The 13,188-nt window shown below is 45.2% G+C and overlaps 1 protein-coding gene and 2 non-coding genes across 3 annotated transcripts; 1 reads left to right on the top strand and 2 right to left on the bottom strand.

Moving 5' to 3' along the window:
- Positions 1-3,294: 3,294 nt before the first annotated feature.
- Positions 3,295-3,376, bottom strand: trnas-gcu. The gene has a single exon. It is a non-coding gene; the product is annotated as a tRNA-Ser (tRNA).
- Positions 3,377-9,367: 5,991 nt separating this feature from the next.
- LOC119118899 (piggyBac transposable element-derived protein 3-like) lies at positions 9,368-11,122 on the bottom strand. Its single transcript, XM_037245626.1, has one exon. It carries the CDS (start codon positions 11,120-11,122, stop codon positions 9,368-9,370), a length of 1,755 nt encoding a protein of 584 aa, XP_037101521.1.
- An 836-nt stretch (positions 11,123-11,958) lies between these two features.
- Positions 11,959-12,030, top strand: trnaq-cug. Its single transcript has one exon. It is a non-coding gene; the product is annotated as a tRNA-Gln (tRNA).
- The last annotated feature ends 1,158 nt before the right edge of the window (positions 12,031-13,188 follow it).

The following is a 13,188-nucleotide window of genomic DNA, read 5'->3' as shown; positions in this document are numbered from 1 at the left end:
AATTGTTAAGCATATTATCAGGGCTCAGTGAGAAATGAACTCATAACCCCTTGTTTACTAAACCAGTACCCTAACTACTGTGCTACAAGGTCTGATCTATAGCTGTTACTAATAAACTATAAACTATTCATGTACAATATTGCGAAATTAGGATGTGTCACAAATCAATAGGCACGTTTAACTACCATGCTACTATTTTGCGAGCAAGCAAAGCAAGATAGCTGGGCCAAGTTTGAGAACCAGTTAGTGTTCTCGAACCTCATAGCTGGTTGAAGCGCTGGTCTTGGAAAGCAGGGTCGAGTCCTGATTTTGATTCTCCTTTATGTACAAGTTTGAATGTGACAACAGTCATGCCTAACGAGCAAAAGGACAAGGTGTGTCTTTTCATCAAAAAAGATGTGGCCAAAGATTCTCTCAGAAGCGACATTTAAAAACACATGCAAGAACACACACAGGTGAGAAACCTTTTTCCTGCTCAGTTTGTGGTCAAAGAATCTCTCAGAACAGTCACTTAAAAATAAACACAACACACACAGGTGAGAAACCTTTTTCCTGCTCAGTTCCTGGCCCAAGATTGTTAGGGTTGACAAATTGTCTTGATTGTACGATTGTGTTGGAATGGAGACTATATTGATTAACCAGTTGCTGAGGGGGAAAAAATATTCTGTTTGTTCCCACAACATCGTAAACAAAGTGCTAAGACCTCTGCACTGGTTAACCAGCTGCAGAGGTAAGCAATCAGTTGTTCTGTTTCCCCCAACATCATAAAACACCCCCTGCTCTGATTTGACCAGATGTCGGGGGTTCACCAAACCTGTCCACTCTCAGCCCCCCCCCCCCTGTTTTCTCTCAATCAGTATGTCCTTATATGTTGAGAGTTTCTGAATAGATATTTGAAAGAGTAATATGGGAAATGACTTTAAAATATACGTCTGTAGTCTCCGCTCAGCATCCGTCGCCATTTAACGAATGCCAGTTTCAAGGCTGAATTCGTGTGTCACGTGATGTGCGTTCGCGTCGCACCAGGAGTCACGTTATGCAGCCCTATAATTGGCAATAAAAAAATAAAAAAACTTTCTGAGGATGCAGCCTGTGAATTTGGACTCAGCGAGTGAATCCTTTTTTGCAAGACCAGTTCTCTTGCTAGCAATGAGTCTTTAGCACCTACCACTAATCAAAATTCAAACACACTACTATCAGGCAGGGTTATGTTGCGTTTTGTTTCAAGATGTCCGTCGTTGAGCAAAGAAAATAAAGATGTGGAGTAATAGTTGGTTCTTATTTGCAAGATCTTGGGTTGATTCACGGCAGTCAGTACAAGTGCAATTCAGCAGAGGAGAACAACCACGTCAGACTCCAGATCAGAAGGTTTATATTCTCCGCAAGCACGAATACGGAAGGGAAGAAAAGGGAGGGGAAAAGAAGGAAAACATATCCTCATAAGAATGTCTTGTTGTCTACTGAATGTTTTGTATCAATGTGTCATGACGTTAATAAGCTCTGCCTTATGTGTAATGGAAAAGTTACCAAGCTGTGTGTGCCGTGTCTGTGCTCTGATGGAGCAACTATGTTTTCATAAATTAATATGTAATTAATATGAAATATTTAGACATTGCTGTTGCTCCCTTTTCAGTATGAATACTGCTGGGGCCTGAATTTCCCCACCCCCGGGGATCTATAAAGTTTCAATCAATCAATCAATCAATCAATCAATCAATCAATCATCTGACTTAGCTCCCACAATAGCTCCTACAAGATGTCTCCCGGGTCTCTTAGCTGGCTCGTATCTTTGTTTGTTAGCCTTGGAAACTCCTCTATCTTGTTTAGCAGTGTGTCCTCAATTGCTTCTGAGGAACGGTGACACTCTTCAACCCGTTCCCAAATCATCTTTACGCCTCCAGCGGGTACTCCATGAACCCTTTTCACCTGTTCTGCAGATCTTGGACCTAGCCACCTTGTTAGTAGGTCCAACTCCTCTCTTTCTGATAAATTTAAGTCTTTAGTCGTGCCAATAAATGATGCTTTCTATGCCCAATAGTTTTGCGGTTTGTCGTCAAATTGCAGTAAACCAGCGCTGACGAGTCACCGTATTTTCACGATTAAAACGCGCACCGTAATAAAAGGCGCAGTCTCCGTTATGTGTGCCATGACTGTGTTTACACACATAGGGCGCACCGCGTCATAGGGCGCGGGTTTTATATATACAATCCACGCCCACACTTGCCCCTTTAACGTTCTCATGGCGCTCTTAACTACGTCCGCCTTACAACAACATACACACACACACACACACACACACACGCACACACACACACCCACACACACACACGCACACACAGGGCAGTGACTCTCCAATACACATAGATACCAAATGGTCAGGTGACGCTTTCCCGCCTTTTCCGGACAGTATAGAACCTTCTGATCTGGAGATGGGGGGTGTTGTTACATCTGCTGAAGTGCCATGCGTACTGACCGCCATTAAACAACCCAAGATCTTGCCAATAAAGAACCAACCGTTACCCCACATCTTAGTTTTCCTGACCAAACAACGGACATCATCGACAACACACAACAGTCGTTGATGGAATCAAACCCGCACTTTCTTAACTGTGAAGCGGACATTCTAACCAGTGTATCACCGAGCTGCCAAAGAGTATAAATATTACTATATTGAGTCAAATACAAACCAGATTACAGATACAGTGGAGCCTCGGTTTTCGACCACAGAAGGTTGTTGAAGTGAATCGTTCAAATTGCGAATCATGTTTTCCCATTACAAATAATGGAAAGAAATTAATCCGTTCCAAGCAAAAAAAAAAACGCCTTTTTAAAGTATTTTTTCATTTGCGCATTTTTTGTCCGATCGCGCAACTGCAGTGCTTCGCCGATGCTGGTCGCATTATTGTGACAGAGCGGTCGCTAAAATTTAGAAAATATTTTTAAAGTCCTGATGTACTTTCCAAAATTTAAGTGGACCTCAGTGCGCAGAGAGCTTAATTTGGTCCGATCGCGCAACCGCAGCGCGCCGGGCGCTCACTGTTGCATTGCTTTAGGAGCGTCTTTGTGTTTTAGGATGGCTTTACTGCTCCCACTTGCTTCCTTTGGAGGCATGATTAGAGTTGTTGCAATCCTCAGAGTAACGAGAATGTAATAATGAACGGAGTCAGTTGGCTCGCGAGGTTCGACAATCGAATTTCGTTCGACATCTGAAGCACAAAATTCTCGAATTTTTTGTTCAAATAATGATTTGTTTGAGAACCGGGCTCCACTGTACAACAATTTAACATCAACTTTCGACGAGGATGGGATTTGAACCCATGCGTGCAGAGCACAATGGATTAGCAATCCATCGCCTTAACCCTTCGGCCACCTCGTCTTGTTCATCTGGGGATGACATATCACGTTATGTACGTTGTGCCAAGATACTTTGTGAAGATAATGAAAATCCGACGAGGATGTGATGAAATTATGAGTGGAGAGCACAATGGAGTAGCAACCATCGCCTAAATATCTCAGCCATCGCATCTCATGCATGAGTTGTATTGGCGACATGATATGGCATGTACGGTGTAGTATAAGCTACAAGGTAAACTGATACGATACTTTAGATGTGAAACGAAGAAGAGCTAAGCCACAAAAGAAGTGCCAAACTTGAGCCTATATATCGTCTGCAGAAACGAGCTCTAAGAGTAATATGTTGTGTACATCCGAAACATTCATGTCAGCCTCTTTTTACTCGGCTAGGTGTCCTCACTGTTTTTCAAGTCAATCATCTTCAAATTGGTCTCTTTGTTCAAGGCTCATTGGGGAGAACCCTTCCCCTATTTTTTCATAACTTATTTAGACATAATTCTCAGGTCCATAATTACCCCACACGCAGCTCAAATGACCTCAGACCACCAATAGCCCGTACAGCCCAAACTCAGTTTAACATAGACTACAGAGGGTCAAAGATTTACAATTCGCTGCCACTATTTTTATGGGACCAATTAAGAAGGCTCTGAAATCACTTCTCTTAGACACTAAATACTTTCCATATGGTATGCTAAATGAACCCGGATCCATTCATTCTTCTCTTTAGTTATAGTTTTGGTGTGTTTTTCCTTATTGTTGTATGTTGTATGCCTATCCCTGTTATAATTTTTTTTTTCATCCGTATGACATGTATTAGGATGCATATTTCTCTATCCATTGAAATTTATCTTAAATGTATTCATATATCTGGAGAATGCCACTTCGCAAGCCCCTGGAGGGTTTTTTAGACATCTCCATCACATTTATTTAATCTACGTACATTTTAAATTGTTTTTTGTATGTGAAAATAAACAAACAAACAACAAAAAACAAACAAACAAGCAAGGTTCGCATATGTAGCTGTCTGTCAGACCTAGTGGGAATTTAAACTCACACCCTCTGATTTACAATTCTAGTGCTCTTATCACTAAGCTACGCGGCCTTGCTTGGCAAAACTGTGTCAAACTTTAGAAGATGAACCAAAAGAAACTCTTGAAAATGTAGTCTAACCAGGACTCTAGGCCAGTGAATTTCAACCAGTGTGGGCACATTTGTGTGCCATGAGAAACTATAAAATTTCCCTTCATGTCCCCAAAGACAACAACAACTCATCACACAACTGCTGGTCACCAGTACCATGGACAAGATACGTGTAATTACACCCTCAACTATTATAAATTCAGCTTGCACAGCAATTAAGTATATTATCAGGGCTCAGTGAAAATTGAACTCATAACCCCTTGTTGACTAAACCAGTACCCTAACTATTGTGCTACAAGGCCTGACCTCCGCGCGGGTTTTATAAATACAATCCATGCACACACTTGCCCCTTTAACGTTCTCATGGCGCTCTCAACTACGTCCGCCTTACAACAACATACACACCCACACACGCACATATACACACCCACACACACACGCACACACACACGCACCCACAGGGCAGTGACTCTCCAATACACAAAGATACCAAATGGTCAGGTGACGCTTTCCCGCCTTTTCCGGACAGTATAAAACCTTCTGATCTGGAGATGGGGGGTGTTGTTACATCTGCTGAAGTGCCATGTGTACTGGCCGCCATTAAACAACCCAAAACCTTGCCAATAAATAACCAACCGTTACCCCACATCATAGTTTTCCTGACCCAACAACGGACATCATCAACAACACGCAACAGCCGTTGATGGAATCGAACCCGCACTTTCTTAACTGTGAAGCGGACATGCTAACCAGTTCTCCACCGAGCCGCCAAAGAGTACAAATATTACTATATTGAGTCAAATACAAACCAGATTACAGATACAGTGGAGCCTCGGTTTTCGACCTCAATCCGTTCCAGAAGGCTGTTGGAGAAGTTAATCGTTCAAATTCCGAATCATGTTTTCCCATTACAAATAATGGAAAAAAATTTAAATTTAAAAACCCCGCCTTTTTAAAGTATTTTTTCATTTGTACATTTTTGTCCGATCGCGCAACTGCAGTGCTTAGCAATAATTTAGAAAATATTTTTAAAGTCCTGATGTACTTTCCAAAATTTAAGTGGACCTCAGTGCGCAGGGAGCTTAATTTGGTCCGATCGCGCAAACGCAGCGCGCCGGGCGCTCACTGTTGCATTGCTTTAGGAGCGTCTTTGTGTTTTAGGATGGCTTTACTGCTCCCACTTGCTTCCTTTGGAGGCATGATTAGAGTTGTTGCAATCCTCAGAGTAACGAGAATGTAATAACGAACAGAGTCAGTTGGCATGCGGGTCCTCTCGGCTCGTCTCGTGAGGTTCGACAATCGAATTTCGTTCGACATCCGGAGCAAAAAATTCTCAAATTTTTTGTTCAAATACTGATTTTTTCGAGAACCGAGGCTCGTCTGTACAACAATTTAACACCAACTTTCACGAGGATGGGATTTGAACCCATGAGTGCAGAGCACAATGGATTAGCAATCCATCACCTTAAACTCTCGGCCACCTCATCTTTCTCATATGGCATTGACAGGACACATTATGTACGTTGTGCCAAGATACTTTGAAAATCCGACGAGGATGTGATATGAAATGATGAGTGGAGAGCACAATGGAGTAGCAACCCATTGCCTAAATATCTCAGCCATCGCATCTCATGCATGAGTTGTATGGGCGACATGATATGGCATGTACGGGGTAGTATAAGCTACAAGGTAAAATGATACGATACTTTAGATGTGAAACGAAGAAGAGCTAAGCCACAAAAGAAGTGACACTGTCAACAAAGAAAAAAAAAAATTTCAATGTTGTCTCACCCCAAATCTTTGGGATCATCGGATCTGCGCAGTTGGATATTTCCACCAACATTTTAACATCAACATTCTTTCATGGTCGGCTGAAGATCCTAAAGAAAAGACCCTAAATTTCTTGTATGCTATTGCATGATCGTATAGCGTTGTGGCCGTAGCATCCCCGGAACGAATCTGGGTCATGGCGTAATTAAATTACCTTGCTGAATTTGTCCGTTGTTCACTGTTACCAAACAGCCTTCTGTTGAACACAAGCTTCCAGACATTACGTCCACCTACGTTTTCACATCAACTTTATTTCATAAAGTTCTTCCTAATTCATCTTGGCGAAACTCCCTCAGGCGTTCCCATCTTTTTTTAGGCCTGGCTGCCACGAGGCAGCGGTAGACACACAATTATGACCCTGAAAGGACACGTCCAAACCGGCTATGATATTAATCAGAATTCATTAATCACTGAAATGCAGTCCTCAGGTCCATGTCATATTCGCTACCAATCGGAATGTAACGAAGCTGTTTCTACCCAGTCACGAACTGGGGACTTCTCGCGTGTTAGGCAAACATGATAATCACTACACTATGGAAACATCTGCTACAGTGGTGCACCTTACTTACTGGACCAAAGGTGAGTGCTACTGGGCACCAAGCGCACCCATCACTATTTTAGATCTTTACGGTTACTCCCTCATTCATTGACATGTTCGGTGAAACCTCCCCAAATCCCCACTCAAACATGCAAAGCATACGATTCGACATGAAATCAAATCCATTTGTATCATATAAGGACTTTTGACTTGTGATCTGGTGCTCCCTGTGTGGAGTTTGTAGGTTCTCCCCGTGCCTGCCTAGGTTTTCCCCGGGTTTTCTTCCCACATCACAAAAACATGCTTGGTCAGCCGATTTAGTAATCCAAACTGCCCATAGATGTGAGTGCAAGTGCGAATGATTGTTTGTCTCTGTGTGCCCTGCGATTGGCTGGCAACCAGTTACAACGTGTCCCTTGCCTACTGTCCGATGACTGCTGGGATAGGCTCCAGCACGCCTGCGACCCCCCGCGGTACAGATAATGGATGGAATGGATGGAATTGAATGGCGATCAGTTTAGGGCCTGAAGAGGGAGCAACAGCAATGTGCAGATACTCTTATTAGTTCATACAAACATATATACTTCATCATATCGATCAATGTGTAAATAATTTACCCAAACATAGTCGCTCAATCAGAGCACAGACACGGCACACAGAGCTTTGTGACTTTCACTTACACATAGGCAGTGAGCACAGACACGGCACACAGAGCTCAGTTAAGTTCCATGACACATAGTCACAAAACATTCAGTAAATAACAGGACATTCAGGTGATAACAGAACAGACCTTATCCTTCCCTCCCATTCCCTTCCTAGTTCCTGCTTTTGGTCAGTATATAGCCTTCTGATTTGAAGTTTGACGTTGTTGTTTCATCTGCTGAAGTGCACTGACTGCCATTAAACAACCTAATATCTGTTACTCCACATTTTCAATTCCCCGACGCGGAGTCTAAAATCAAAAGGATCATAAGACTTGTTTCCAACCAGGGACCTTCAGCGTGTGAGGGAATGTGATAACCACTACACCATGGAAACCGCGCTGACACACATAGCCTTTTGAAGAGCTTGGCAAAAGTTAAAGAAAAGTGCGAAACCTGGTTTTCACCCAGTCTCAAATCAGGTACCCTTTAGCGAAACGACTCAGCCTGGGCTCGGCAAATCGGGCTTCAATTCCCCGACGCGGAGTTTATTTCTTTGTATGGAAAAATTGCTTTTGCTGGCACAGTTTTGAAAAGCAAATCAAAAAGTTCATAAGTGCCTGCTTTCTTCCTCACTCCCTTTTGTTGAACTTTTGCCAGGCTTCTCAAAATGCTTTGGACGTCACAGCAGTTTCCATAGCGTATTGGTCATCCTGTTCTTCTAAGACGCGAAAGACCCCCTGTTTGAGACTGGGTAGAAACAACATTTTCTAAATCTATTTGTCAGTGTTGTCTGCTTTGCAAAGTGTGCCAGGGACACCTCGGCAAACAGGAGCCATATACTATTTGATAAAGTAATCACATGTTCTCCGAGTTACAATGTCAACTGGTGGAACTTACTTTAGATCTTGGATGGTTTTAAAGCTAATGCTCTTCTGGATTACCGAGTAATCAGTTGAGACCGGCGTAACTCTACGACGGCTTCCTGCTTATCCGGCCGGTGCTGACGGGTCCCTCGCCTTGGCCTCGCAGCCTCGTGATCGTCGGAACCAACGACCTTCGCCGTGCTAGCCCCGTGGTGTCCATCTGCACCTGCCCCGACTGGGTGCCCAGGACGCTGCTCACACGTTTGCCTGTTTTGTGATGTTTTCACCGATTCACGACCACGGTCCATTGGGCGCCGTTGAACTGGACTGTCCTTACACCTGTTTATGGACCCCGTGGAGGCTATTTTGTGTGTTTTGGGGTGTTCTCTGATATTGAGGGGTGCTGGTTGGCCGCTGTTACTTTTTTTCCTTTGCTTTGATGGCTTTTATCTTTCGTACTTAACCCGTTTCTGCCCAAATTGTTATTTCTAAAAAGGTGCATATTTTTTGGGTCCTTAGGTGTCCCTAAGTACGAATATGCCGCGCTTTTTTGGTTATGACGTCGCGTCTACGAAATATGCGGCATCTATATATAGACTATGTGCTGATACGTGCACAAAAATCGGAGCATTCTGACGATTTGCAAGTGTAACGTGATGTAATTTATTTGAATGTTCAGAGATAGTTGTGTTTTACACGTAACAGCTGTCTGCAACATGAAAGGGACCATTTCCACAATTTTCAATGGGCGTGCATGTGCAACGGCGGCCGTCATCCCCAGGGTATGGGGACCAGCCGTAAGAAAATGCCAAAGTTTCTATGAACACAAGTGGCTTTCATAGCCGAATTTATTTGCAACAAACTTTCAACAACAAACTTTCAAACTTGCGGTACCATAAACGGAGATATAAACTGTAACTCAGCAGTGATGATGTTCAGCCTTGCGCCGCCACTTCCGGTCAGAAAACGGATCACGCGACCAGTGCTTCTCACACATTTTATTCCGGCTGGCGGTAAGCACGGAAACACTTCACAGTGCACAGTGCCACGCGGCACTTGGAGCACGCACTGGACGGACGCGACTTGCAAGTCGGCAGTGCGCACTTTCGGCCTTGCGCCGCCACTTCCGGCCAGTGCTCCACGGTGTCGAAGCGGGAGTCATCGGCAACTGCGCACACGCGCGGTCTGCCCGATCTCCGAGCTCGAGTGGCGCCTGGTGCTGCAACCAGAGTTCGGGCCACCTCGCGTCGGAACTCCAGCAGAGACATCCCGCCGTGCTCATCCAGCCGGTGCAGCACCCATGCATTGAAGACGGCCGCGTCCAGCATCCAGGTGAATATCGGCCACCACCACTTCTTCCGGCGCATGTTGATGCGGTAGAGCTCGATGCTCTGGTCGGCGCGGTCCGTGCCGCCCATGCTGCGGTTGTACAGCTGGACAACAAATGGCTGGTCCACTGCCACCTTCTTCTTCTCCTGCCTTGACCAGCGTGACACCTTCTGCAGAGGATGCTCAGCGGTGAGGGTGGAGGCGATGGTGACCACGGCGTTATCCTTCCACCGAGTGAGCGCAATCTTGTTTGCCGTGTCGTACACGACAGACACGGCACCACGCGGCTTCCTCTTCATAGCCTTCTGATCTGTGATCGGGCAAGAGCGCGGGATGCGGTTTTCTCGGATCGTCCCCGTGCAAGCGTAGCCCCGCCTGCGCAGCTCTGCAACTAGCGGGAGGCCGGTGAAGTAGTTGTCTATGTAGATGCGTAGCGGAAGTGCACGCACAGCATCGGGGAGGTTGTCCAGAAGTCGAAGGAGCGTGCCACCGCCCTTGCCGAACTTGCGTTCCACTTCAGAGGCATCTACACTCGCCCCCTGGTAGATGTCGAAGTGGAGCAGGAAGCCGTTGGTCCCACTGTTCAGGCACCAGGCCTTGTAGCCGAACCGCACCGGCTTGTTTCGGATTGCTTGCTTGCATCCGTGTCTTCCAAAGTATTCAATCATTGCCTCGTCCAGATCAAGATTGCAGTCCATTGGATACGCCTCCCCGAACCGAGCGTTGAGGATGTCCATCATGGGACGCAGCTTTGTCATCCGGTCGCTGCTGTTCTGGCGCGTGTTGTCGGCACAGTGAATGTAGCGGATGATCTCCTCGAACCTGTTGCGTGACATGGCCCCAGCGACGAGGGCGCAATGGAGATCTTCATCTGTGTTCCAGTAGTGTCGGCGACTGGGGAGCTGGTGGTAACCCGAGAGCAGCAAGATCCCCACCACGCGCTTCAATTCTCCGATGGTGAGCTGGAAGTTGGAGTCAGTCACCGCCGCATACTTGATGGTCTCGCGAACAAGGTGAGGATATACATCGGAAAGGAAGAAGTCCAGCTTCTGAACTGCGCTCTTTCCAACCAAAATTGTGGGGACGGCGAGAGGCCTGGCGTCCGGGAATTTTGTCAGGCGCGTTTTACTGTTGGTCCAATTGTAGTCCAACGCATCTTTCTGCGAGCGTTTCTTTGAGGTGGAGGCCTGTTGGGGCTCCTCTTCTTCCTCAGTGTCGCCATCATCATCATCTCCGATCACACGTCCGTCGGCGAGGACCACCACGGCGGGAGCGCTAAGCTGCCGTCCCGAGAGATTATTGAACGTTCCTCCGCAGTCTTCCTCGCCCGTGTCTTCGTCAGACTCGAAACTGACCACGGGTGGAGCAATAAAGATTTTATCCACAACTGCGTCCTCATCTTCGATTGCATCGAAGACCTCCATCGCCGACTGTGTACCCATAGACGCGGATAGTCTATGTATAGATGTTTCGCATAAAACAATACATAGAGGAAATACGTTAGGGCGAATCATCACTGCAATCACATATGTCAATAACCATTATATGATAATTGTTCCCTAAAAGTTTCACCCTGCTATCTCGAGTCTATCATAATTTCCCGGAGCTCACCTTTTTGCATCTTCCATCGTGAATCGCGATCGTCCGGCTTCGCTCACGTAGCATGCGTGACTCATAAACTGGCAAAAGGGCAGCGGTTCCGGGTTCGACAGGTCAAAGGTTGGTTATAACCGGATACAATCGGCACGAATGCTTGTCGTCATTTGACGGCGTCGGAAGCTGCGGAAATTGGAGCGTCTACATATAGACTACAGGCTGAAACCCGTTTGATTGGGTTTCTTTGTGGCGCTTTTGTGTGGCAGCCTTATGAGAGCCTATTGAGTTGCGCTCATGCCATCTGTGTGTCTTTTGTATACCCACTCTGTGGTATGGATTCTGATGGGGCCTGAATTTCCCCACCCCCGGGATCAATAAATGATCAATCAATCAATCAATCAATCAATCAATCAATTAATCAATGTTGGCATGGTGTGATTGTGAGCACTCTGAATCTAGCAATCCAAGTTCAAGTCTTGGTGGAACTTCCAATTTGTAGTCATTTACATGGAACACAAATTTAGAAATTCCAATTCAGTACTTTGTGGACAGCCCTATGAGTGTGTAAGCCCTGCCTCCACTACTTTTGTCAATTTCGTAAAATGAGCGCCTGTTAGTGCATTGTGCTCAGAAAGAATTATGCTCCTCCTTCTGTCACTGCCAGGGTTCTATGGTGTAATGGTGAGCAATCTGGACTCTGAATCCAGTGATCTGAGTTCAAGTCTCGGTGGGACCTCAAATAATTTGTCATTTAGTTGGGAAAAATTTGCGAAATGGCAACAGCTTGTGTGCTGCCCCATGAAATCGTATGCTTCCCTACACCTGAGGGTTCCATGAGCGCTCTAGACTCTGAATCCAGTGGTCCCAGTTTTAGTCTCGGTTGGACCTCAAATCTTTGGTCATATACAGTCGTATGCAAAGGTTTGGGCACCCCTAATCAATTTCAAGATTTTCTTTATAAATCCTTGGCTGTTCGGATCAGCAATTTCAGTTAAATATATCATATAGCAGACAGACACAGTGATATTTGAGAAGTGAAATGAAGTTTATTGGAGTTAACGATTTGTCAAGAAGAATGGTCCAATATTCCTTCAACCAGAATCCACACTCTCATTGGAAGCTATAGGAAGTGTTTAGAGCAGTGGTTCTTAACCTTGTTGGAGGTACCGAATCCCACCAGTTTCATATCCGCAATCACCAAACCCCTCGTTAGTGAAAAAAATGTATATATTTTTTTCAAATTCAAGACATAGATGTTTTTTACTGGCACACAAAATGAGCCGTGCATGAACATCACCTCGTTCAAAGAATAAAACCAACACAATGCATGAATTCACGTCAAATGACATACCAGCAAATCAATGTGACTTCTGCTGTTGCCTTTGCGAGACCAGTTCAGATATGCGTTATCACGAATTTATAAATCAGGTGTGTTCGGACCTCCCCAGAAGAGGCTCTGCTGAACCCCTAAGACCGACTCACAGAACCCCTAGTTTGACCGATTCCAGGTTCAGGACCCCTGGTTTAGAGGCTGTTATTTCTGCAAAAGGAGGATCTACTAAATATTGATGTCATTTTTCTCTTGGGGTGCCCAAATGTATGCACCTGCCTACTTTTGTTGAAATAATGATTCCACACTGTCTGCAAATCCTATAAACTTCATTTCCCTTCTCAAATATCACTGTTTACCACCGGCGCCATCCACCATGCATGGATTCGGGCCATCTGATTGGTTCCTTTCGGTTCGTTTTTTGGTTCGATTCGAATCCGGGTTATGGCATAATCAAATTACCTTGTTGAATTTGTCTGCTGGTCACTGTTGCTAAACAGCCTTCCTTTGGACAATGACAGTTTTCCGCACAAGTTTACAGTCAATACGGTGTTGTAGGGCGAG

This window comes from Syngnathus acus, unplaced genomic scaffold, assembly GCF_901709675.1.
Source record: "Syngnathus acus unplaced genomic scaffold, fSynAcu1.2, whole genome shotgun sequence".
NCBI classification, from domain to species: Eukaryota; Metazoa; Chordata; class Actinopteri; order Syngnathiformes; family Syngnathidae; genus Syngnathus; species Syngnathus acus.
This window is presented reverse-complemented; position numbering and strand designations above follow the sequence as displayed.